The following is a 25586-nucleotide window of genomic DNA, read 5'->3' as shown; positions in this document are numbered from 1 at the left end:
GTCTGCGGTCTGACGGAGGCGCCGCGGCGGCTCTGCCTCCTCGCTTGTCAGTGAGATTCTGTGGGTTCTGTGCATGTGCAAGATTGGAGAATGCAAACGAGGCACTGAAAGCAGCCCAGAGGCTAAAATCTGTATTCCTGGCAGCTGTGCCTGCCTCGTTTGGATGTGGCACTTTTGTAGGCAGTAGAGAGACGCCTTCCCCAGAGCAACGTTAGAGGGGCTTCAGCCATCTCGGGCCTTTGCCTCTGTGATTGCTTTTCTGCAGTTCCTGGAAAGTTCAAATATAATTTAAACATGAAGATCTATCTTGCTCCCTATTAGTGTTGCATTCATATGTAATTTCAAAGAAAAACAACTGTAAGTCCATCTGGTTTTTTATCCTGGTTTCTCTCACGGGGGATACACGTCCCGCTCCCACGATTTGCCTTTGGTTTGCTCGCAGACTTAGCGGTGGAATTCAGGCCAAAATAGGTCATTGGTTTGGATCAGTTCAATAAACTTATGTAAGTTTTTACACAAAAAAACCCCAGTGTCCTGAGCTTTGCACTTTGGTGTCCCCTGAAGCAAAAATGTTTCCTGCTGTCGCCCCAAAGGTATGAGTGAAAACTGCCAGGATTTTTTTGTGTTGTCTGTCCATGAGCTTGGGCACAGCCACCTCACCTGTGCAAGGTGCCACCTGTCAAAAGGAGAAGTCACAGAGCTGAAGGCCTATTCCTCTCCTGGGCTGTATTTCCCCATGACTGGGACTCATCCCCACTTGCAGGTGAGGAATAAAGCTCGAGCTTGCTCTCTCTCCTCATTGGGACTGGCCTTGGGGTTAAAACAAATTTCAGCCTCATGGCCTGCACCAAACAACCCTGGGGGAGGCAGGAGGAGGCAGGAGGAGGGAGATGCCCCTCTGGATGGGAAACATCTCCTGGGTAAATCCATTGCCAGGGCATCTCCCATGGGCTGTGCCAGGTCCTTGAGATGGGAACGAGACAAGGCACTGCCTGTGGCTGCTGTGCTAAGGTCACGCAGCCACAGAAGCCCTTGTGGCATCTTTGAGTGCTTGTTTTTCCTTCAGGTCAGGCATGGGAGGAAGTTTTCTCCTAGAAGAATTTAAAAAAAAAAAAAAAAAAAGAAGAAGTGTTTGGTTGCTGGGCTCCAATGTGTTCAGCACTGCATGATGGGAACATCCCCTGCCAGAAGAAGATAGGCTGGAAGACAAAGTCTTCCCCAAAGAGCTGGTGAAACCTAATCAAACTTCATCAGTGTACATTCGCCGAGGACAAACAGGACCAGAATATTAAACTGACAAAAGGAGCAGAGGGAAACCTATTTTCACCAGTTTTCTCTGTGCTACAAAACAGAATGAGGAGAGTCAATTGATTTTCCTGGAGCTGGTCGTGTTTAAAATGTATGGGAGGGAAGGGAAGAGCCGGGGTGCGGGCTGGAAGTAATCTGCCCCTGGAATATCAGTCAGTGCTGATATCCCCCTGCCCTCCTAAAATAGCTGTTGGCTTAGAAAAGGGTAAAAAATGAATTAAAAAAATTTAAAATAAATTTTTAAAAATTTAAGAATAAATTTTAAAATGAAAGATTCCTGCTTGGAGGACGGAGGGAAAGCAAATTCCGGGATTTGCTGTGGAGGCAGCGAGCTGCCTGGTGCCCTGATGTGCTAAAAGAGACTGCTGAGGTAAGAGACAGCTTTTTGGGGGAAACTTGCTGAACACACTGCCAGGAGCACCCAGGGGAAAAAGTCTGGGTTTCTTGTTGGGCTGCTGGCATTCCTGTCTCCTCTCTGTTCCTGACACAGGGTGAGGAGCACAAAAGGAATAAAGACCTCCTAGCAGGGAAAATAGGGAGTAAAAGGCCCCCACCCAAAATGTCAGAAGGGAAAATCAGCCAAGGCCAGGCTGTTTTCCCACTGCTGGGGTGGAGCAGTGCCTGTCTGACCTGAGCCTTGCTGCAGGCTGAAAAATCAGCTCTAACGTGCCTCTGCTGGGGAATCCTTCACCCTTCGGCTGCTGCTCCAGCTCTCCCTCTCATCCAACATGGATATGAACCAGCTCAAAGCAGTTGAAATCATTTTTGGGGTACATTTTGGGCTCAAATGAAGAGCTGTGGCCAGCCCAGATGCCAGAGGCAGGGAAAATCCCTGTGGAAACTGCAATCGTACGAGTGAAAAGGATCGTAACACTCACAGCAGTCCCCCAGTGAAACTCCCCACTACCACCAGTTCTTCCAGAGAGGGTGGGAATGGGAACAGCAAGGAAGCCCTCTCTTGGGTGAGTTTTTCCTTTTCCACCTGTAAAAGCAAGACTTGGATGTGAAAGCAGCTCCATTGAAAGTCCAGGGCAGCGCCTTTGAACGGCGCTTTAAGCCTAGCACTGTTTAATGCTAATCCTGTAACTTTATATAGATGGGCTTTTTTTTCCCCCTTTACACAAAGGAGGAAGGGGCTCAATTCTTCTGAGGGTTGGGTTTTCTGTTCCCTGAGCAGCAGAGCTGCGAGCCCAGCTCTGTCTCGCTGGCATTTCCATCTGAATCCACCTGAAGGGGGTGAGCTTTTGGGGAAGAAAGAGGCTTCTCTCCTTCTCCAGGCCAGAATCTGATCTCCAGATTAGCCTGCTGGTTATCAATAGAGGAACAACAGTTGTGATTGCAACTCAACACTGCTCCAGCCCTGGAAGAGCCTTGAGGAAAACGGAGTTTTCAATTGGGAGAGCAAAGGACTGAGCCATCGTTTCAGTCGTCAGCAATAATTGGCACGGGAGAACGGGCATGCATTCTCCATTGACATAGGATTTCACCCTGCTCTACCAAGACTGGTCTAAAATTTCAGAGCTGGTCGCTCCTCTAGCCTACGAAACAGGTTGGTAATTCTTTTTTTCCATACCTAAAAATTTGTAGTTTTGGATGGGATGTGTTAAATAATCTGTTCTTCGCTGTCCCTCCAGTTCCACTCTTGTCCTCGCACTGCTGCCATCCCCACTGGCCGCTCTCTGCCTGGTCTCTCCTTGCAGTGACTCGGATTTAAAATCTACACAAAATTCTGTCACTCTCTTTTCACCTTTCCGAGACAGGGAATGTGCTAAAACTTCTCCTTGGTGGAATGAACTTTCCCCATGGGGAATGCAGTCGCATTGGTGTGAGCGAAGGGCTTTCCTTCCACTGTGTTCCAAACTTCCCAGGAAATGGGAATCAAGTGGGAGTGATGTGGGAGAGATGATGGGATGTAATCCTGTGCCCTGTGAGTGTCCTTAGAAGGAGCTGGATCTGTTGATCCACGCATTCCATAAAACCAGATCCATGGGGAGAACACACAGAGACGCTGGGTTTTGTAGGGAGGTTTTTAAAGCTGGGAAGGTGGGGAGGCTGCTGTTGACACCCAGGCTGGGCATAATGCACACAGTTGGTGTGGGAAGCTGGCCACATCTTTCCCCAGCACGCTGGGAGCACCCCAGACCTTCCTGGGAGCTCTCCCTGAGCCGTGCCCGTGCGGCACGAGCGGAATTGACGGGCGAAGAAACCAAAGCAGGTGTTTGAGCAATATTTTCTATTGGATTTATAACGAGTAACAAATTGCATTAGGCACAGAAGGAATTAGAGCTGGCACAGGATTTCGCTTCCTTTTTGTATCTGCTCTCTCTCTCTCTCATTGATTCCTGTGCAAGGAGCTGCCCAGCTGTGTAAAATGGGCTCCTTCCATGCTCATCCAGCCCCCTGAGCGATGGTTGTGGTGGCAGCCAGGGCAGAGGATTAGCTGCAGTTGAAGCCCCTGGACCACGAGAGCACATCACAGGTCTCCTGTCTGGAGCAGAGCTGCTCCCTCTGGGATCAGCCAGGAGTGGCCATCCCTGCACTAAGTGGATCAGGACATTGCTCCTGAACCCTCAGGAGAATAGAGAGCCCATGGAGAGCCATGGCTTTATTTATTTTCAGCATGAAATGAGCTCTTCCAGGAGGTTCTGGGCTCCCTTTGGCACTACAGGTGATTTGCTGTTATCACCAGGGAATTCTCCTCACACCAATCCATGGGACAGCATTTCAGTGCTGCCTGGTAGGTGAGGGACCTCCAGCCCTGAAACATCCCCGTGTCGGCAGCAGTTGGGAATCGCCTCAAGGATGTGTTTTCCTACCAATGTGATGCATGGCTGGGTTTGTCTCCTTCCTGTAGGATGAACAAGAGATCATTTCTGGGAGCCTGGGTGGCCCTTTTGGTGATAACAGCCTGGCAGAGAGGTGAGTATCCCTCATCAGGAAAACATTCCCCAGCTGGGCTGTGCCCAGAGAGCCCAGAGGGCTTGGAAAATGACCCCAGAGGGCTGGGAAACAACCCCAGAGGGCTTGAGAAACACCCCCAGCTCCTTGGCTGGAGCAAGAGCAACAAGCAGGGTGAACTGAGTGTTTCCCATAGGGATGGAGGGACTGAGAATCCTAAGGGGTGCTTTTGTTTATCATTTATATGGCTGTGTGTGCACCCAGAGCATTCCAGAGGAAGCAGGAGTTTGGGAAATGTCTGTGTTAGGGCTGCTGAGCAGGTGCGGTGGTGTGGCACCGGTAGAGCTGAAGAAGAGTTGAGGAGTGTCTGCTGAGCTTCCTGTTTAAAAAATGAATAAAATCCATGTCTTGTAGCTGTGCCCTGGCTGTGATAACTCATCAGGTGTGTAACAGCTGTGAAATGATTTCTTTTACTGCCTGGCAGGAGGAATTTGGCAGTGGCCCTTTGGATATGTCTGTGGAAACAGAGCTGTGGTTTGGACACCGTCAATGCCACCTCCCTTGATGTCCAACAGGGCACTCAGGTCACACAAGTGTCCTAGGAAATCAGGATGGGTTAGGACAGATTTCCCCTAATCTCCCTTTCCCCAGGGAAATTTGGAGCCTGTGAAGGGTCAGTCAGTGACTCCTTAATGCCCAGCATGGAGCATCCTCAGGGTTGGGCATCAAGGAGAGCCCCTTCCCTGTCCATGGGAACACAGAGCAAGCTGGCCTCGGCTGGAGGCCCCTCAAGAGCTCAGGGTAGGGCCCAGGAAATGAAATCCCCGGAAATGTCCTGAATCCAGGTGAACAGAGCCGGGATTGTTCCGAGCCTGGGGCTCTGTCAGCCCAGATTGAATGTCGTGAGGCTTTCCTACATCAAAGAGGGGAGAAGGGGGAGGCAAACCCAGAGAAATCCCCTTTTGCTCTGTGAGGAGCTGGCTGGAGGAACAGGACATGAAATGGCAGCGGAGGTCTGGCAGCGGCTGGGACAGGAAGAGACGTGTTCCCTGGGGCCTGAAGCGGCTGCTGGTGCCTCAGGCTGATGGGTTTTAGGCTGGTAGAAAAGCAGCGGCTGAAATGTGTCAAAACCATCTTCTGAAGCACTTCTGGGAGAGACAATTATGTTACTGGCAGTGCCTTTTATCAGGAAGCTGAATTTTGTCGGGAAATGTTGGAGCAGTTGTGACCCCTCAGGCTGTTCCCCGGGCCAGGAGCCCCGGCAGAGGGAAAACAGGCAGGAGGAAGGTGGGCACTGCCAGGAACGTGGCTCTGGGGCTGGAACTGGGGCTGTTTGCTCTCCTGAGCACCTCACCACGTGGAACAGCCAGTCCTGCCCGTCCTGGAGCAGGGATGGACCTGTTGTCCTCGTGTGAAGAAAAGACTTAGGGGGTATGACTTGGGCACAGTCCCAGGGGAGGCAGAAGCGCAGCTCTGGTGCATCCTGTGGTCACTTTGCTGTGCCCTGACTAACCTGGATGTTGCTTTTTCTCCTGAGCCTGTCCCAGAGCCTGTCCTAAAGCCAGTCCCCCAGCCAGCAGCTCTGCCCTGGCTTCAAACACCCTTTGGGTTTGGTGCTGTTTTCCTGTGGCCTCTCTGAAGTCAGGGCTGTCCTGACACTGCCCTGAGGACTCTTCTCCCTCTCCTTCCAGCTCACAGCATGGCAAGCCTGTATCCATTCTGGCAGAACGACACCAAAACCCCCAAAGTCGATGATGGGAGCTCACCTGAAATCAAGATCTCTGTGCCATTCATCTTTTTTGGAGCCCCGTACAGAAGCATTTATGTAAGTGGAGAAAGCAGATCTTCCCTTCATCCTTTTCCTTGCCATTATTGGCTGCATTTTAAACACGCTCTGCCTGTCATCAGGAATTGGAAGATTTATTAGCAGCTACCTGACAAGTTCTTAGATTTCATGAACTGATAGGTTTTATGATTAAGAAAGTCAAAGGTATATTTAATGGGATAATGTTCATGGGAAAGGAATCTAAAAGGCAATAAATTTTCTCTGTGGGTGATTAAATGGCACAGCAAAGCGAAGGGCTTGACACCAGGGACATTATTCCTGCTCCATGACAAGAAACAAGAACATGCAGGACCTGCAGGGGGGGAAAAAGGGCAAGAGTTTTATGGGTGCCCAGGAGAAGGACAGGCTGCTGCTGTTCCCAAAAAGCCTGGCTAAGGGGACACCAGGGCTGGGCTGAGAGGGGTCACCTGAGCTCACCTAAACCTTAGACAGGGCCTAAGTCAGCGTGACTGTGCCACATCCCAAGTCTTGTGGTCACTGTGGGATCAGAAGAGAGGCAAAGCCTCATCCGTTCCCCAGTTTGTATTTGTGCACAGCAGCACGGGCACAGCAGGAATCCCATTTCAAGCCCTTGTGTGGTGGGGAATTCCAGCATCCAGGGCAGCAGAGCCATTTGCTGCCCACGCTTTGCCACGATGTTGTTTTGGGGAGCACCTTCAGCAGACTCTGGGGAGGCTGAGGTGGCACCTCCCTGCTCTCGGGGAGCCCCAGGATCTGCCACAGATGACGAAGCCAAAGGCAGTTTTGTTCCATGCAGCCACCTGTGTCATCACCATCCACACCCCTCAGTGCTGCAGAGCTGCTCTCCAAAGGCTGAGTGACCCCAGGGGCCCACGGCAGTGTCTCAGTAGATTTGGGTGCCATCCTGCTCTGATGGGTGCCTTTCCTGTGTTGTCCTGCAGAACCCTATTTTGAAGACTTTTCAGGGTTTTGTCCTGCCTTTGGGGCTTCCTGCACCAACCCTTGGCCACCATGGGTAGGATGAAGTGAATCTGTGCCCAGAAGGTTGGGCTGCTCACCCTCTGTCTGTGTATAAACCCAAACCCTCCAACCCCACATTTCCTGACAAACCAGCAGCTCTGTGCTGATTTATTCTGCTAAACCACCTTTGCTCAGACAGAGTGGGGGTCTCCACGCAGGTCAACAACAATGGCGTGATCTCCTTCAACGCCCTGGTCAGCCAGTTCACGCCGGAGGCCTTCCCGCTGACCGACGGCCGCGCCTTCGTGGCGCCCTTCTGGGCGGACGTGCACAACGGCATCCGCGGGGAGATCTACTACAGGGAGAGCACGGAGCCAGAGCTGCTCCGCAGAGCCTCCAGGGACATCCGCAGGCACTTCAGGGACATGGCCTCCTTCTCTGCCCTCTGGGTCTTCATCGTCACCTGGGAGGAGGTGACGTTCTACGGGGGAAGCAGCACGACGCCGGTAAGAGCTGTGCTCCTCACGGGTGTATTTCGTGTCTTGTCCCATCGTTCGTGTGTGAAATTGAGTGAGACACGTTGTGTTCCTGCTGCTCACTTCCCTTCTGGGCAGAGGAGCAGCACGGCCCTTTCATTCTCTCCCCTGGGAGCCTGTACGAGCCTCGCTCCCTGCTTTGGATCTCCAGGGAAAGCATCTCCTCCGCAGTGTTTGTAGGCAGTGGATCTAAGCAAGGCTCTGACACCAATTAGGGCTTTTTTGCCTTGATCATAATGCGCTTCTTGCATACAAATGCAGATATTTCTGATGGCAGCTCTCTGCCTGCACGGGAGACTGATCACGCTGATCAGAGTCACACCAACAGCGTGGCCGTGTCACATGGCCATCAGTGTGTGAGCTGTATCTCACAGGAGGGGGATGGCAGGGCGGTGTTTGTCAGGGCATGGACAGCTTTAAATATCTGGTGAATCTGTGAGCTGTGACTGCAGCTGATGGCGGGAGGTCCGTGCTGGAGCTTGGGGTGAAGATAGAATCAGAGTGGTTTGGGTTGGAAAAGATCACCTCAGGGACACCTTCCACTAGACCAGGTTGCTCCAAGCCTCATCCAACCCATTCTTGAACAGCAAGTGAGGGATCCCAGCTATTGTCTGGATTGTTCAGGATTAGCCTGTGTGCTGTGAGTGCCAAAACCCAGCTGCTTCTGTCTCGAGGAGTTGGCTCTGATAAACAGTTCAGCTAGAGAAGCTTGAGATTTGATGCATATTTTTTGCCAGTCCTGGCAGCACTTGCAGAAAAACCCCACATTTATATATTTTTATATATATATATATTTCCAGACAGCCAGCAATATAGAGATCCGTGTATTGCCTGAAGAATTACATTTGCAACACAATGCAATTTATTTTGTTACAGAGCAGCCTTCCTGCTCAGCAGCAGCCAGGGCCTGGAGTTGGCACAAGGAAATAGCACCATGCAACTTAAGCAGGAATTTCATCGCAATGCAGAAAAGCTGCAGAAAACCATTTTGGGAATGTGGCCTCGGGGAGGCTGCAGCTGCTGCCTGGAGATGTCACCTGAGCAAATGGGTTCATTTCCTGAGGGCCTGGTTGGACAGAGAGGGTGCTGCATGGGCAGGAGCTCCAAAGAGGAGAATTTTGGGGGTTGATGGAATTGCTCCTCTCGAGGAGATCCAGGTGTAAGATTCATCTCCTGCCACCCTCCCAGAGGCTCCTGAGCAGAGCAGGGTTCGTTGCTGCATGGAAAAGCTGTTGTGGCACTCTCCAAGTGCCACTGCCTTTATGTGTGACGTGTTTGTGATCTCCCAGCACAGCCAAAGGCTCGGCAAAGGTGAGCAGGAGGAAACCAGGAACGGGAGAAAGAATCCCAAGGAAAGGATGAGAGGTGGAAGTGGCTCTGCTGTAGCTCCCTGCCCTGCCTGCCCGGGTGTGAACTGTGCCATGTGCAGCTGCTGAGAGGCAGCTCTACCCACCTCTGTCTCTCTCGTGACAGCTCCCAGAGCTGCTTCGCCTCCGTGTTCGAGATTTCTCCTGGCAGGGGCCGAATGTGCCTTGGAAGTGACATCCCTGCGGCGTGCAGGCGGCGGGAGCAGCCCTGGGCTCCCCTCTAAGGCCTCCTCAGGGCCAGTGGGTTTGCTCCAAGGGGATGGGATGTGGTGCAAAGTGACCCCCAGCCCTCCCCTCCCTCCCTCCAGCAGCCACCGACTGCTTGCAGTGCTCAGGGCTCTTGGCAGGATAAGCCTTGGTGCTTCCCAGTGGGAGATGGTTCGATCCATGGGCTTTCCCAATCACCTGGGAATTGTTTCTGTGGCTGTGGCTTCCTCCCCAGTGGGCAGTGCCCAGGTAGCCAGGCTCGAAGGGTTGCTCTAGATTAATTAAAAGAGAGGCAGCCCACACTCTGTGCCCTGCTAAAATCCTGCTTGCTCAGAGGCGGGAGGAGCTGTTCTCATGGCGTGGTCCCAGGGCAGGGATGGGAAGGACAGGAAAATGCAGGGAGCTGAGAGAAGGGACTGACTGAGTTCCCAGTGAGGAGCTCTGCTGCTTCATCTGCGGGGATAGAGGGGGAGAAGGAGCTGCTTCTGTCTTTCTGCACAGCCCTAAAAGGGAAGCTGGGCTCTTCCCAGCTGGATTCCAGGCTGGAGTGTGCCTGGAGTGTGTGGGGCTGGAAATGCAGAGTCATTTCAAGTGAAAGGAAGAACACGAGCAGCGGATTGAGCAGGTAGGGAGGGGATTTGGCAGCCAGCAAAGTGCAGGATATACACGGCTGGCTTGGATGGAATCCACCCTCAGCAGCGTTGTAGGATATGAACGTGGAAGGGAACAGGGAAAGATAATGCAGGAATAAAGCTAAGGTGGAGTAATGGGAGATAACAGATCACAACCACCCAGATCCTGCCCGCTGCTCCTTCCCCGTGAGCTTATTCTCATGCTGCCATCTATTGGTGTTCCCTTGGATCCGAGATCGTCCTCACACGCTCCCAGGTGGAGGAAGGAGCAGGAATGGGAGCTGCTGCAGCTGTGGCAGCAAGAACAAGCGGATTTTGGGGTCTCGTTCCACTTCTGGTCTTCACTGTGAGGCTCACCCAGGCCAGACAACAATGTGGCAGAAGGGCAGGAGAAAAGCAGTATCACCTTGTGAATGTGCCCGTGGTTTTGCACAGGTGAACACGTTCCAGGCTGTCCTGATCACAGACGGGGTGTCGTCCTTTGCCTTGTTTAACTACCACGAAATCAGCTGGACCACGGGCACGGCCAGCGGAGGGGACCCCCTCACTGGTCTCGGCGGGGTGATGGCACAGGTGAGGCTCCTGCTCCCGCATCCCCACCTCTGCTGAGCTCTTGGATGACTGCCTATGGCTTTTCCCAAGGTGGCCGTGCTTGCTCAGGCCTAGAACTGGCCTTGCACTGAACTGCTGGGCATGGTGGGATGAGCACTCCAAAATTTGGTGGTGGCAGCAGTGCCACAGCCAGTCCCTCTGCCTGAGGAGAGGGGGACATTCCTGAATAAGGGGAATCTCCCTACATTGCTCCCTGACTTTATTTTGGCCACTCAATTCACACAGCCTCAGATCTATATGTATATACAGACATGTGTCTGTACAAACATAAATCTGTAAATACACATCCCTTCTGCTTGTAGTGCCTGTTTAGCTTTTCACTCACATCCAAACCACCTGAAAAAAAGAAATTCAGGCTATCTGAAAGCAGAAATCTCCAGAAAGAGCTGTTAAAACTAAAGAAGATGCACTCAGCGGGGAACAGAGAAGTGAGGAAATGCAGCATCGCTTTCCCGTTGCCAAGATGGGTGATGGAATTTGCTCTCTCTCTCTCTGGTTTAGGCTGGCTTCAATGGTGGAAATCTCACCAACTTTTTCAGCATCCCAGGCTCCAGAACCCCAGACATTGTCAATATTGAGGAAACAACCAACGTAAACATCCCTGGGCGCTGGGCTTTCAAAATAGATGGCAGAGAAATAGACCCGGCCAACGGCTGCAGCCTGAGAGGTAAGGCAGAAATGGCATTGCTTGTCCCCAGATTTTGGGGTGCAGTGTAGCAAAAGGTGCTGCTGTTGGGGTGCTGCATGATCTGTGCTTTTGCCAAGGCATCTCCACGAGCTGCAGCTGCAGGGACAGAAACACAAGAGAGGGTTCAGTCCGTGCACATCTCCGAGTTCCTGCGATAATTGGTGGCAACAGGAAAGACCCGGGGACAGCAATTTCCTGCTGCCCATAAATTAGGGAAGCTGAACTTGTGGTGCCATTTCCCTCGTTTCTGCAGGAGGAACAGCAGGTTTTCCAGGCAGGACAAATGCCGTGTGTCTGCAGCAGTTACAGAGTCTGTGCCTGTGTCCCTGACAGCGCGGGGCCATAAAGGGATTAATCGATGCACACAGTGGCTGCACAGGGACTCTGCTGCTGAAAGATTATTGCATTTCCATTTGACAAATAAAACTGTCAGGAGCATCCACTGTGCTCCAGGAGTCTTTCCAGCAAGAGTGGATTGTCATTTGCTGACGGACACTGGAGTCACGTGGCTTCTTTATGTCCTAGTTTAGGACGGTACTGAAGGTCCACGAGACTCCAAGGCTCTTGCAGCTCCAGCAGAGTTTTGGGTCCAGCTGCTCCAGCGTTTTCCAGCTGCTGACCCCAGGAGGAAAGGCTGGACTTTGAAGAGAAACTGGAAACCAGTCTCAGCTTTGCAGGTGACAAGAGGAACACGAGTAGATCCCGCCACTGGATTTAAATTTCACAGCGAATGGCTGATTGCCCTCCACGAGAGGAGACACAGCACGAGGTGTTGGATCCGAATGACACCCCTTTCCCAAATTCCCCACGCCAGGATGGTTGGAGCGTGGGCCTTGCCAAGAGGAGACATTTGTTGCGGGGAAGCAGAAAATAGCATATTTTTTTTGTAGGAGGCAGGGAAGAGAACAAAAAGTTTAGGAGAGGTAAACTCAGGCAGCGCACGGCAGAAGCCACGCGCCGGAGGAGTGTGAAAGATGGCCAGATGGAGGGGACAGAATCCCTCACGGGGACTTGCCATCCTTGTTCTCCAGCCTTCTCCCAGCCTCTCCTGTCTGTCACCAGCCAAACCCGCTCCTCTCTGGTGGTGTAACACGTCTGCTCCGTCTGGGGCTGTGCGATGACTCGGCTCTCCCGCTGGGGCTCGTGTGTGGGGTGGAAGTTGCTTGTCGACAGCTCTTTGGTGTTGTAATTACTACGAGCTCTTCCTGAATGGGAGTAAATTGCTCCTGGGGCTGCTGATGACAGAGTGACTTTCTGACCAGCACAGATGTGTGAGCAGGGGAATCATGGAAATGGCAGCAAGGCTGGAGGATGCTGCAAGTGCAGCAAAAGTGCTGGAAGGCGCCTCCAAATGGGGCTTTTCCTTTGAGAAAACAGCACAAATGCCTCTTGTGCCCTGCAATACTGAAGAAGAACCTGAGTGGTGGGTGTCCAAAATGTGTGGAACAGCCTTCAAGTTTTCCAGCCTGCTTGTTGCAGCACTGACCCCGGATTTGTGACAGCACTCGCAGCATTCCAGGGACTCGTGGCGTGGGTAGGACTCGAAGAGGATGCACCACCCATTGGAAACGGAGCTTGGGGTTTGATGAGCGGCTCTTGCTGGGAGTTTGCACAAACAAAGCAGCTGAGAAGCCCAGCAGCAGGACACGGTGGTGGTGGTCCCCATCACAGGAGCAGCAGACCCCCCCGAGGGTGCACTCAGAGCGTGTTTCTGTTTCGAGAAGTGATGTAGCGTGGGTTTTTCCCTTTCTGTCTTTCTAGGACAGTTTCTCCGTCAAGGGGAGATCTTTTGGGACAACGCCAACTGCACCACCAAGTGCCGCTGCCTGGACTTCAACAATGAGATCCTCTGCCAGGACATGGCTTGTGGCCCCTTCGAGGCGTGTGAGACGAAGACCAAATTCTTCCAGTGCGTGCCGGTGGAGAGCAGCACCTGCGTGGTGTTCGGAGATCCACATTACCACACCTTCGACGGCTTCCTCTTTCACTTCCAGGGTTCCTGCTCCTACCTCCTCGCCAGGCAGTGCTGGCCAGGCTCCCAGCTGCCCTACTTCAACGTGGAGGCCAAGAATGAGAACCGAGGCGGCTCCTCCGTCTCCTGGCTGAGGGATATTTTTGTGGAGGTCTACTCGCACAAGATTGTTCTCCCCAAGGGCAGCTTTGGGAAGGCAAAGGTAAGAGCTCTGCTGGAAGCAGGGAACTTGCCAGGTCGGCTCCTCTGGGGCGGCAGCAGGACCGCGCTGGCAACCTGGAGAGCGTGGGATGGCACTTCTGGGCCTCGTGGGTCCTGGGGATGGGCACGGGGCACAGGAAATGCCTGTGGCTTCCCAATGGCTGGCCCTCTGTGCGTGTCCCCACCCCAAAACCCCACAACAGGACTGTCCTGTCTGTGTCCCAGCACGAGGGCTCTGCTGTTCCACGCGCTGGCTCAGCCGCCGGGTGTTGTCCCCGCAGGTGGACGACCTGGTGGTGTCCCTGCCCATCTCCCTGGAACTGGGTGCAATCAAGGTCTACCAAAGCGGCCTGTCCACCGCCCTGGAGACTGACTTCGGCCTGCTGGTGACCTACGACGGACAGCACTACGCCTCCGTGTCCGTGCCGGGCTCGTACATCAACGCCACGTGCGGGCTGTGCGGCAATTACAACAAAGACCCGGAGGATGACATCCTGCGCTCGGACGGGAGGGTGGCCACGTCCGTGCCGGAGCTGGGCGAGAGCTGGCAGGTGCCACATCCCGAGCGCAGGTGCTCCACGGGCTGCCTGGAGAACTGCAGCCTCTGCGACCCCGCCACCGAGGCTCTGTATTTCACCCCCGAGTACTGCGGCTTCATCAACAAGAGCGGGGGGCCCCTCTGGGAGTGTGGCTCCGTTGTGGACCCCACAGCCTTCGTGCACAGCTGTGTCTACGACCTCTGCAGCGCCAGGGACAATGGCACCGGGCTGTGCCAGGCCATCCAGGCGTACGCTGCCGTGTGCCAGGCCCTGGGCATCTCGGTGGGAGAGTGGCGGAGCCAGACGGGATGCGGTGAGTGTTTGCGAGGAGGGGAGCGATGCCGGGGTTTGCTTGTGTGCCCAGGAGTGCGTGGCAGGAGGGGGAGGAAATCCAAGGGAGGGAATTGCCTGAAGTGGAGGGTGTCGGGAGGGAACTGATCGGTCCCTCCTCTCCGTGGCATCACACCCTTGCTCCAGCAAAAGTGTGGCACAAGCCAGGCATGAGGTGGAAGCTCCATGTTGTCCTGGAGATCATCAGCTGCCACGAGGAGAGTTGGAGGCTGGACTGGAATGGGGACTGGTTGGTCAGTCCACCATCCTTGCAGCCTTAAATAGCTCTGGGTGGCTCAGTGGCTCTGGGGCTATTTTGGAGAAGCCCAGGACTGGCCAGGGAGGCCTAGGAAGGAAATGGAGGGGCCAGTCCTACCACTGAGGGGGTCACGGGTCCCTCTGTGTTGTCTCTGCTGTGGCCAGTGAGAAGGTGGCAGCTGACTCTGAATTGTGCCATAACACGGTCCTTCTGTTTGTCACCCCTCTGCGCCCACAGTGGCAGCCGTGCAGTGCCCAGAGCTCAGCCAGTACTCGGTGTGTGCCAGCAGCTGCCCTGCCACCTGCTCGGACCTCACGGCCCCGCTGGCCTGCACCTCCCCCTGCACCGAGGGCTGCGAGTGCCCCGAGGGCCACGTCCTCAGCGCCGACCGCTGCGTCCCCGTCCAGGGCTGCGGCTGTGACGTGAACGGCCGCTACTACGCCATCGGGGAGTCCTTCTGGGCGTCACCAGACTGCACTGTGCAGTGCCACTGCGAGCCTGGCAGGGAGGCCAGGTGCTTCAACACCACCTGCCCCGAGGGAGAGATCTGCACCATCGAGAACGGCTACCGGGGGTGCTACCCAAAGCGGGAGACCGTGTGTTTGGTGGGGCAGGACCAGGTGCTGCAGACCTTTGATGGCATCACCTTCCCCTACCCGCTGGAACAGTCCTACACGCTGCTCAAGACCTGCCCAGAGAGGCCGGACTTCATCGAGGTGGACATCAGCCAGAAGAAGGCCGGCTCCGCTCCCAACGGGCCGCGCGTTGTGCGGGTCCAGGCGGCCGGCCAAGAGGTGAAGATTGCAGGCACCAGGCTGTCAGACATTAAGGTAAAAGTGCGGCCTAGGGATGGGCTGGGAGGTGGTGGCTTGTGCTGTGATCCAGTGGAGAAGAGCTCATGGATCTGTGGCTGTGGACACCACAGTGGCACTTGAGCCATGACACGGAGGCCCTTGAGGTGCCTGTGAAGTTGTTGCCACAGCACTGCTCCTCCTGTTTGCTGAGGAGGCTTTCCTGCCTCCTCCTTCTCCTGCAAATTGTTTTTGCCCTGGAAGAAAAATTGCTTTTTGTGGGGCAAAAAGCAAAGATACAGCTGCATGCCCTCACTCAGAGGAGGCTCTGGGCCTTGGAGGGTGGGTATGGGTCAGAAAGTGTTTAATGTGCAGGGTGTGGTTGGGCAAAGCCACATCAACCTTCCTGAAGCCTCTCGACCTTGTTCCTTGTAGGTGAATGGTTATGATGTGGGGCTGCCCTATTTCCACCCCTCTGGCCGCCTGGAAATCTACCAGACTGACAACAGCACCGTGATGGAGTCTGAGGGGCTCCTGGCCATCAGCTACTATGACTCTGGCCTCCTGGAGATCCGCCTCTCCACCTCCTACTTCAACTGCACCGGCGGCCTCTGCGGCCTCTTCAACGACAACTCCAGCGACGAATTCAGCCTGCCCAAGGGCAAGTTCACGGACAACCTAGAGCTCTTCCTGGAGAGCTGGACCACCTTCGACGAGATCTGCAACGGAGAGTGTGGGGACCTGCTCATGGCTTGCAACAACGACTCGGAGCTGCTCAAGTCGTACAGGAGCCGCTCCAGCTGCGGCATCATCAACGACCCCACCAACAGCTCCTTCCTGGAGTGTCACAGCGTGGTCAATGTCTCAGCCTACTACAGGACATGCCTCTTCCGCCTGTGCCAGAGTGGGGGCAACGTGTCGGAGCTGTGTGACTCGGTGGCACGCTACGCCAGTGCCTGCAAGAACGCCGACGTGGACATCGGCCAGTGGAGGAGCCACAGCTTCTGCCGTGAGTCCACCAAAGCTTTTCATCACCCAGGATGGGGAGAAGGGGGTTTGGAACCCACCAGACCTAGGCAGAGACTTTTTGCTGGGGATTTGTGGGCGCGCAGAGGCGGAGCAGCTTTTCGTGCGGGATGCTGGAATCACAGGCAGTAGTTTCTGGTGCCAGCAGAGACAGATTTCCCAGGGAAGTGGTTTCAGGGTGGCATTTCAGGAGGCACCAGAAGTTTTATGGTGCACTGTAGGAGCGTTCTGGCGCCACAGATGGTGTCTGGCGGTGCTGTACGCCACCACCAGAGGATAATTTGAATAACACTGGGTTTTAGCTGCCACTGTAAACTTGCCGTGGATGGGAGAACACTCACAATTCAGAAGCAAATGTGAAAAATCCCGAGTGTGGAAGTAGGTGGTGGGAAGGCTGTGCCTGTCTCTGCCTCAGAGTGTTCAGGAAGGTGTTTGTTTGGGAAATAACAGGAGAAGGCATCATTTGGCACATGGCAGGACAGGGCTGAGATGTGAGGGGGGTGATGGCTGAGGGGAGAAGGGGCTGCAAAGGGAATGGGATGAGCCAGTGACCACAAAATGCTGGGACTGTTTCCCCTTTTCCCCCCTGAATCGGTCACCACCTGCTTTTTGCCTGTTCCTCACTCTGTGCTGTCAGAGCTGGGGGCTCAGGCTCTGTGTTTGCCGGCCCTGCAGCTCTCTCCTGCCCGGAGAACAGCCACTTCGAGGAGTGCATGAGCTGCGTGGAGACCTGCGAGAGCCTGGCCTCGGGCCCCGTGTGCAGGGACACCTGCTCGGAGGGCTGCCAGTGCGACGAGGGCTTCGCCCTGCGCGGCACCCGCTGCATCCCCCGCCACGAGTGCGGCTGCAACTTCGAGGGCCGGCAGCTGGCCACCAACCAGACCTTCTGGATGGACATCTCCTGCCACTTCCTGTGCTACTGCAACGGCTCGGACAACAGCGTGTACTGCGAGAACGTGTCGTGCAAGGACGACGAGTACTGCCTGGAGGAGAACGGCCTCTACTACTGCCACGTCCGCACCGACGCCTCCTGCATCATCTCGGGCTACGGGCACTACCTGACTTTTGATGGCTACTCCTTCGACTTCCAGAGCAGCTGTGAGCTGGTGCTGTGCACCACCATCTCCCGGCCCATGGTGGAGCGCTCGGACACGTTCCCAGCGTTCACTGTCACGGCCAAGAACGAGGATCGGGACACCTCTCTGGCCCTGTGGGTGAAACAGGTCGAAGTGGAGGTCTTTAATTACAACATCGTCATCCACCGTGCCTACAAGTACACCGTGCTGGTGAGTGCAGGACCATGAGGGCTGCAGTTATTTCTGCAGGTGTGACTCCCAAACTGCGGAGCAATTCCCTAGATGTGGCCTGCAAGGTTTTCTGGGGGTCAGGTCATGCTTGGGCTCGTCCTAGGGTGCTGCCAGGCACAGCTTTTGGAGGGGGTTTCTGTTTCGGCTGCCTTGTTTTGGTTGTGGAGGCGAGGTCAGCAGGGGCCGTGCTCTGGGAATGCTGAGACGCCCTCATTTGTGTCCGTCTGAGGAAGCTCCCACCACGATTCCCACTCACCGTGTGCCTTGTTTCCTCCCTGCAGATCAACAACGAGCGTCTCTACCTGCCCCTGAAGCTGGGCCAGGGCAAAGTGAACATCTTTGCCTTTGGCTTCCACATCGTGGTGGAGACCGACTTCGGCTTGAAGGTGGTGTATGACTGGAAGACCTTCCTGTCTGTCACCATCCCACGGGGCTTCCAGAACCTCACCTACGGCCTCTGCGGCCGCTACAACGGCAACCCCGAGGACGACCTGGTGGCCGCGGGGGGGACACCGGCCACCAGCATCAGTGACTTCGTGCAGAGCTGGGCCAAGAGGGACGCGTTCTGCCGCGTGGGCTGCGGCGACCGCTGCCCGGCCTGCGGCAAGGTGGAAGGCTTCTGGAAGCCCCAGCAGCTCTGCAGCCTCATCCCCAGCCAAAGTGGCGTCTTTGCCAAGTGCCACAGCAAGATCAGCCCTGGCTTCTTCTACAAGAACTGCCTCTTTGACACGTGTGTGGATGGGGGAGCCATGCAGACAGCCTGCAGCTGGCTGCAGAACTACGCCAGTACGTGCCAGACTCAGGGCATTGCCATCACTGGCTGGAGGAACTTCACCTCATGCTGTAAGTGCCACCCTTCTTTTCCTGGGGTGCCAGGGAGGGGGAGGCCGATGGCCTGGCAGCCAATCCCTCCCACAGTTGCTGGGTGAGGTGGGTGAAGTCTCTTGGAGTTGTTACAAACTGCATGTGGTACAGCAGGAGCAGGGATGGAAAAGGGGAAGCCTCAAGCTCAGAAGGAATCAGCAATCCCCCCGTTGTTAACCAGGGGTTGTATTAGTCAGCCTCAGAGCCAGCAGGACGTGTTTGCTCTAATGAAGCTGCAGCACCTTGTCAATAAGATGACGCTGTGCTGTTCAATCAGGCTCCTGAGGATGGGGACTGCATGCCTCCCTGGCAGCCAATCTGTCTGGCAAATCAGATGGGAAGTAATTGTCTTTGCTAACGAGACTGAAAATTAAATTTGTGTTGTTTTTCCCTTCTAACAAGCAAGCCCATGGCTCAGGGGCTCCGCTCTCGCAGGGTGGTGAGGCCACAGACTGGCACCATGCAGGACAGGTCTGAGTCAGTCCCTGGTGGGGAGCCAGGTTGGTTTTGTCCATGGAGCTAATCTGTGTCTGTTTTGTCCCCTGCTCAGCTGTCAGCTGTCCCCCCAACAGCCACTACGAGAGCTGCGTGTCCCTGTGCCAGCCCCGGTGTGCCGCCATCCGGCTGAAGAGCGACTGCAGCCACTACTGCGTGGAGGGCTGTCAGTGTGATCCCGGCTACGTCCTCAATGGCAAGAGCTGCATCCTGCCCCACAACTGTGGCTGCTACTCCGATGGCAAATACTACGAGGTACGTGGCTCTCGGGGCTTGCTCCCTCCGTCTGGATGATATTTCTGGGCAGAGTTTGAGCGGGGATGACAGTCAGGCTGGGCTGGTTGCAGGGCTAGAGAGGAGAGGGATGTCCTTGCATGGTGTGCTGCACAGGGAGTCTTTCTATCCAAAAAACCCATCAAGCAGTTGTTGGTTGAAGGTGACCTGAGCGTCAAGCACAGGAGGGCACTGGTGGAGGTGGGATGGAGGAAAGGCTGGTGACTGGGAAGACTCTTTGATGAATGCCAAAGTCCAGCACTCTATGATCACATTGTTCTAGGTATTCCACACATGGTAAATTTACTGTTTCACATGAAATTTGCTTTTTCGTAGCTGCTGCATGTCACTGAGGAGTTTGATGCAGCAGAGTGCTGTGCTTACAGCGTTGCTCATGTTTTAGTGGGTCGTATTTTGTGCCAGTGCAACTGTTCTGTGGAAGGTGCCTTTGCTCCATGAGGAGCCAGTATCGGGCTACTGTCAAATGGGGCTCCTTGCAGATGGGTTGGTGGCTGGCAGAGTGCAGGAAAGAGGCCAAGGAGGTATTTTTAGCACTGTGGTTTTTGTGTGCGCAGAAGAGGTGAGGGAGGTTGCGGTGGCAGTGCAAAGGTGAGTGTGGGTAGCAGCAATGTTGCAAGGGAGGTGCAAGCTGCCAGCGCATTCTTTGCACATTTTCCTCTGCCCTCGTTGCCTGCTGTTCCTTATCGCGTGACAGAGGGCTGTAAACCTTGTCCCAAACATCCTTGGAGGGCGATGGGACAGCCGGTGATGGGTCCCTCTTTCAGCCCAAGCAGCTCTTCTGGAACGGGGACTGCACCCGGCGGTGCCGCTGCTTCCGGCGCAACCTGATCCAGTGCGACCCCCGGCACTGCAAGTCGGACGAGGAGTGCGCGCTGCGCAACGGCGTCCGCGGCTGCTTCAGCACCCGCAGCTCTTTCTGCCTGGCGGCCGGCGGCGGCGTCTTCCACACCTTCGACGGCGCCTTCCTGCGCTTCCCCGCCAACTGCGCCTTCGTCCTCTCCACCATCTGCCAGAAGCTGCCCGACTTCTCCTTCCAGCTCATCATCAACTTCGACAAGTGGTCCTCGCCCAACCTCACCATTATCTCCCCTGTGTACTTCTACATCAATGAGGAGCAGATCCTTATCAGTGACAGGAACACTGTCAAGGTGAGGTCTCATCATGGGTGTCCGGCCCCTCCAGAGGTGGGCGGGGAGGGAATAGTGGATGGCAGTCCAGGCTGCACAGTGGTCTCCACTAGGGCCCCAGGGAACTGTTGATGTTTTCACAGCTGGGATAGTGGGGAGCAGCCATGGAATCATTTACGAGTGGCTCACCCACATCTGTAGGCAGAGGATATGGGAGGGACGTCAGCTTTGTGTCTTCTCTTGCGCCAGGTGAATGGAAGCCACGTGAGCATCCCCTTTGTCACGGGGCTGTCCACCAAGATCTTCAGCCAGGAGGGCTTCCTGGTCATCGACTCCAGCCCCGACATCCAGATCCGCTACAACGGCTTCAACGTCATCAAAATCACCATCGGCGAGCGGCTGCAGAACAAGGTGTGCGGCCTCTGTGGCAACTTCAACGGCGACCCCACCGACGACTACGCCACGCTGCGGGGCAAGCCGGCCGTCAGCAGCGTGGTGCTGGCACAGAGCTGGAAAACCAATGGCATGCAGAAGAGGTGAGTGGACAGACAACCCTTTCCCACCAGGTGGGAGTGGGAATGGGAGCAGGGCTGGCCATGAAAGGAGCCCCCACGACGTGTCCGGTGCCCACAGCTGCAACGAGCTGCAGTACTCGCAATACGCCGCCTCGTGTGACAACGTCCAGATCCAGCAGCTGCAGAGTGACAGCTACTGCCTGAAGCTGACCGACATGAAGGGCTTCTTCCAGCCCTGCTACGGCCTCCTGGACCCGCTGCCCTTTTACGAGTCCTGCTTTCTGGATGGCTGCTACAACCACAAGAAGGTCCAGCTGTGCGGCTCGCTGGCTGCCTACGGAGAGGCCTGCCGGACCTTCGGCATCCTGGGCACCGAGTGGATCGAGAAGGAGAATTGCTGTAAGAGAACTGGGGCTGTCCAGGTCGAGGGGAACCATGTCCTACTGGGGAGAGGGGCTGGAGGTGGCTGCCCTGCAGTCTGAGGGTAAAGGTTGTGTTTGTGCTGTGTCTTGTGCTGTTTAGCAGGAGTGGTGGAAGATCCCTGCGTGGGTGCCGACTGCCCCAACCGCACCTGCGAGCTGGACAACGGCGGCGAGCTGTGCGGCTGCATCGAGCCCCCGCCCTACGGGAACAGTGAGTCCTCTGCTCCTGGCCCTGTGGGAACAGGGAGTCCCCTGCTCCTGGCTGTGGGATCAGTGCCGAGCTCCATGTTGGGCCATCGTGCCACTGGGGCTTTGGGAAGGGACATGCTGAGGGCTGTGACCTCTGCCAGGACAGGTTTTCCTGACCATGCACAGTTCAGGAGGGGAGCAGAGAGCAGGGAACAGCTTTTCTGGGGTGCACATTATGGGCATCTCTGTTTTGGGAACACTTTGAGCAGCAGGGATGTAGGATGGGCAGGGCACACCACAGGAGAAGATCCCAGCCCATTTCTGGTGGTGGAGAGAAATGTCAGTGGGCCATTTGTGGTGATCTGAAGTTGTCTCATCTCCTCCTCTAGCCACCCACGACATCATTGATGCGGAGGTGACCTGCAAGGCCGCCCAAATGGAGGTGTCCATTTCCAAGTGCAAACTGTTCCAGCTGGGCTTTGAGCGTGAGGGCGTGCGGGTCAACGACCGCCACTGCCCCGGCATCGAGGGGGAGGACTTCATCTCCTTCCAGATCAACAACACCAAAGGCAACTGTGGCAACCTGGTGCAGGTGAGCTGGGATGTGGGGCATGCAGGGCTGGGAGTGTGGGACAGTCCAGGGTTGGGGCAGGTCAGTGCAAGTGATGCTTGGGAGGTGCTTTAATGGGCTGGGGGTCAAGGAGAACAGAGGAAGGTTTTGTAGAATAAGGATACAATTCCAAGCCCTTTCTGGCCAGAGGTGGAGGGGCAGCAGGGCCCTTGTCACACAGCTCGTTTATAGGTGCTCATCAGGAGCAGGGAAGCAGGGACAGCTGGAATTAAGCAGTGCCCTGTGCTCCCTCTGCAGTCCAACAGCACTCACATAGTGTACAAGAACACGGTGTGGATCGAGAGCGCCAACAACACGGGCAACATCATCACCCGGGACAGGACCATCAATGTGGAGTTTTCCTGTGCCTATGAGCTGGACATCAAGATCTCCCTGGATTCAGTGGTGCGGCCGATGCTCAGGTAGGAGCAGGGCCCATTGCACAGATGGGTGAGGCAGTGCTGGTTCTGAAGCAAGGCAGCAATTTTGGGGTTCATGACCTTTCCTCCATCTGAGCCAGTATTCTTTTTGCCATCGTTAGCGTGATTAACCTGACGGTGCCGACGCAGGAAGGGAGCTTCACCACCAAGATGGCCCTGTACAAGAACTCGTCCTACAAGCACCCGTACCGGCAGGGCGAGGTGGTGCTCACCACCCGGGACGTGCTCTACGTGGGGGTCTTTGTGGTGGGGGCTGACTCCAACCACTTGATCCTGATGCTGAACAAGTGCTACGCCACTCCCTCGCGGGACAGCAACGACAAACTGCGCTACTTCATCATCGAGGGAGGGTGAGTGACCACGAGCCCCGATGGTTTTCATGGTGTCTCTTGGTGCTCGAAGGGTGGTGGCATCAGCTGGGACAAGGACCTTTTGGCCAATGAGATGGTCAAAATCTGGAAAGGGTGAGGAGCAGTGTTGTTAGAGCAGGAGTTAATTTGCTCAGTGTAGACACAGCCAGAAGCCCTGCGTGTGACAGAGCACCAGGTGCAGGGAGAAGCACCTTCCTTGTGTCAACAGTGCTGTGGGCGACTCCTGTTCGCAGCAGATGAGGGAATATGGATCATGGCACAGGCATTTTGGGAAGTGGGAGTACAAGCTGGGAATGCCAGAGAGGTGACAGAGGCAGGGCATGACACCATAGACAAGCCATGGCAGGGTCTAAGCACCCCACTGTGGTACCTGGGGTGAGGGACCTTATGGGGCAGAGACCCCTTGAGGGAGGGTGGCAGTCACAGGAGGGTGGTGCTGAGCATCAGTGCTTTGCACAGGTGCCAAAACATGAAGGACAACACCATCGGCATAGAGGAGAACGGGGGTGTCACTGACCTGTCGCTTCCACGTCACCGTCTTCAAGTTCATCGGCGACTACGACGAGGTTCACCTGCACTGCGCCGTGTCCCTCTGCGACTCCGAGAAATACTCCTGCAAAATCGTGAGTGGGGCGAGAGCAGAGGGGTGGATTGCTTGATTTGAAGGGCTCTTCCAGAGTGCAGTGAGCCCTGTTGATGTGGCATCAGAGAGGTGACCAGAGATGTAGTCCTAGGGGTGAGATGGGAGGGTTGTGTGTCCCTCAAGGCATGGGGAGGAGATGCTCCGTCACGGGCAGCTCACCTTAGGACCTGTGCTCTCTGAGCCTGGTTGCAGGGTCCCTTTGGGAGCTGGGACAGCTGGAGGGGCACAGAGGGGGCCCGGGCAGAGGCTGAGGGTGACAGAGATGGTGTTTATCCCCGAATAGAACTGCCCGCAGCACACGAGGATGGCCAGTGCCTTCACCGAGGAGTCCAAGGAGCAGATCCTCTCAGTGGGGCCGATCAGGAGGAAGCGTAAGTGTGGGACCCCAGAGAAGGCTGGGGGTGGATTTCTGCCATCCCAGCCTCTGGCAGCCAAGGATCAGGGGTCTGGGAGCATGGCTCAGGTGTCCCCCTTTGCTCTTTGTGCCCAGGATCGGACTGGTGCGAGGACAATGGAGGCTGTGAGCAGATCTGCACGAGCCGGGCGGACGGGCCTTTGTGCAGCTGTGTGACAGGGACACTGCAAGGGGACGGCAAGAGCTGCAGGGGCAAGTACCGGGGTCAGGGTGGGCACAGCAGGGAACTGCCACCCCCAAACCGAGGGGCTGTGGGACGAGCAGTGTGGGGAAGGTGGCTGGGACATGTGATGCGTTGCAGACAGGCGGGGTGTGGAGGGCAGGGAGCCAGATGTGTGCTGTCACCTGAGGGCTGTGGGGCCACTGCTGGCAGGTTCTGAAGAGCGGGCAGGCAGCTGCAAGGGAGGTGATGGTACCTGCATGGTGCAGGGTCGGGTAAACACCATGGGCAGAGTCTGGGGGCCCAGCAGTGAGGTCGGGCATTTGGGTGGGCACCAGACTGGCGTGATTTGAGGGGCACCTGGGAGACAGGCACCTGCTGCATGTGTGCTGGAGCCCCAGCTCATGTGGGTCTTGTTGTGTTGGCAGCCTCCAGCTCTTCAGGGGAGCACCGTGCCCGAGTGACCCTGCTGCTGGCAGCCCAGCTGTGCCTGTGGCTGCGCTCGGCTCCACGGCACCTGACCTCGTAGGCACGGCCCCGCCACCCAGCCAAAAACTGTTCTCGCGTCAGCCTGAGTCTTTGTAGGGTAGGAGACAGCCCCCCCCGCAGTGGCCACGCTGCTGCCAACCCGGCCACGCTGCGAGGAGGCAAAGGGACGTGACCTGGAGAGCGATGGGATGCGGACCCGGACGTGAAGGGGACACGCGGCCGGCGCAGCGGCAGCAACGGCGAGACAGAGCTGGATGGTCGCCAGCAGTGATGTGGGACTGGGGTTTGGGGTTTTTTTGCAGCTTTCCATCGTTGATGTGGACTCAAGGGGTTTTGCAGCTTTTCCCTGGGCTCTCCCTTGTGGGGTGCACTGTAGGTGGCCCACGCCGCTGTCGGTAGTGTGGGACAGGATGGAGCACGCGCTGTCCCCTCACATGGACAGCTGTGGGTCTCCACTGTCCTTGGGAGCTGCCACCAGGGTCTTATGAGCTCACAGACTCAACCAGAGGTAGGTGTGGGGGCACAGGTCATGGCCAGAGCAGTGCACTGCCATCACTGGATGTTGTGACACCTTGGGACCGTGTCACCCTCTGACTCTCTGGCGCAGAGGTGGTGCTGAGGTTTGGTTCAGAGAGCCAAACTCATCCATGGGGGTCTGGAAATCTTGGCACTGTGCTTGGTGGTGACAAGCTGGTGCCAATACTTGGAAAGAGGTGCTTTCTGGTGGGCAGGAACAAGAGTCAGAAGAAGGAGGGATGGAATTCCCTGCCGTGTTTGCGTGGTACGCAAGGGTTGAGGGTCAGAGCAGGGTTGGGGTCTGCGGGCACAGGGCAGCATTGGGGTGCCTGGTGGAAGAGTGGGGAGCAGCCTTGGGGTGCTGGTGGGTGTGGGGGGGCTGTCGGTGTTGGTGTCTTGTCTTGTGTTTGTACTCTGTGAAACGGCTGCGTGGGAATAAAAAGTGTTGTAATCCTTGGTAAGCAGCGGCTCCTGTGTGATGGGGCAAGGATGGGGAGCAGCAGCAGGGGCTGGAAGGACACCAAGGCTGCAGAGAGTCCCTGGGAGGGGTGAGGAGGGAGTTGTGGGGTGCCAGGCAGGGGCACACCAGAGCTGAG

General features: G+C 55.8%; 1 protein-coding gene across 1 annotated transcript; it reads left to right on the top strand.

Moving 5' to 3' along the window:
- Positions 1–617: 617 nt before the first annotated feature.
- TECTA (tectorin alpha) lies at positions 618–25451 on the top strand. Its single transcript, XM_048328678.1, is given in 25 exon segments — positions 618–2857; positions 4163–4227; positions 5898–6031; positions 7192–7479; positions 10151–10288; positions 10829–10994; positions 12777–13189; positions 13470–14040; positions 14554–15146; positions 15543–16116; positions 16809–17419; positions 17722–18283; positions 18855–19054; positions 19858–20241; positions 20470–20756; positions 20854–21134; positions 21258–21368; positions 21736–21938; positions 22215–22378; positions 22498–22746; positions 23227–23269; positions 23271–23390; positions 23694–23781; positions 23901–24017; positions 24414–25451. Coding segments are annotated over 24 exon segments (6462 nt in total). The 5' UTR covers positions 618–2857; position 4163; the 3' UTR covers positions 24515–25451.
- The last annotated feature ends 135 nt before the right edge of the window (positions 25452–25586 follow it).

This window comes from Corvus hawaiiensis, chromosome 25, assembly GCF_020740725.1.
Source record: "Corvus hawaiiensis isolate bCorHaw1 chromosome 25, bCorHaw1.pri.cur, whole genome shotgun sequence".
Classification (NCBI taxonomy): domain Eukaryota; kingdom Metazoa; phylum Chordata; class Aves; order Passeriformes; family Corvidae; genus Corvus; species Corvus hawaiiensis.
Note: the sequence above shows the minus strand (reverse complement) of the source record. Positions and strands in the feature narration are given on the sequence as shown.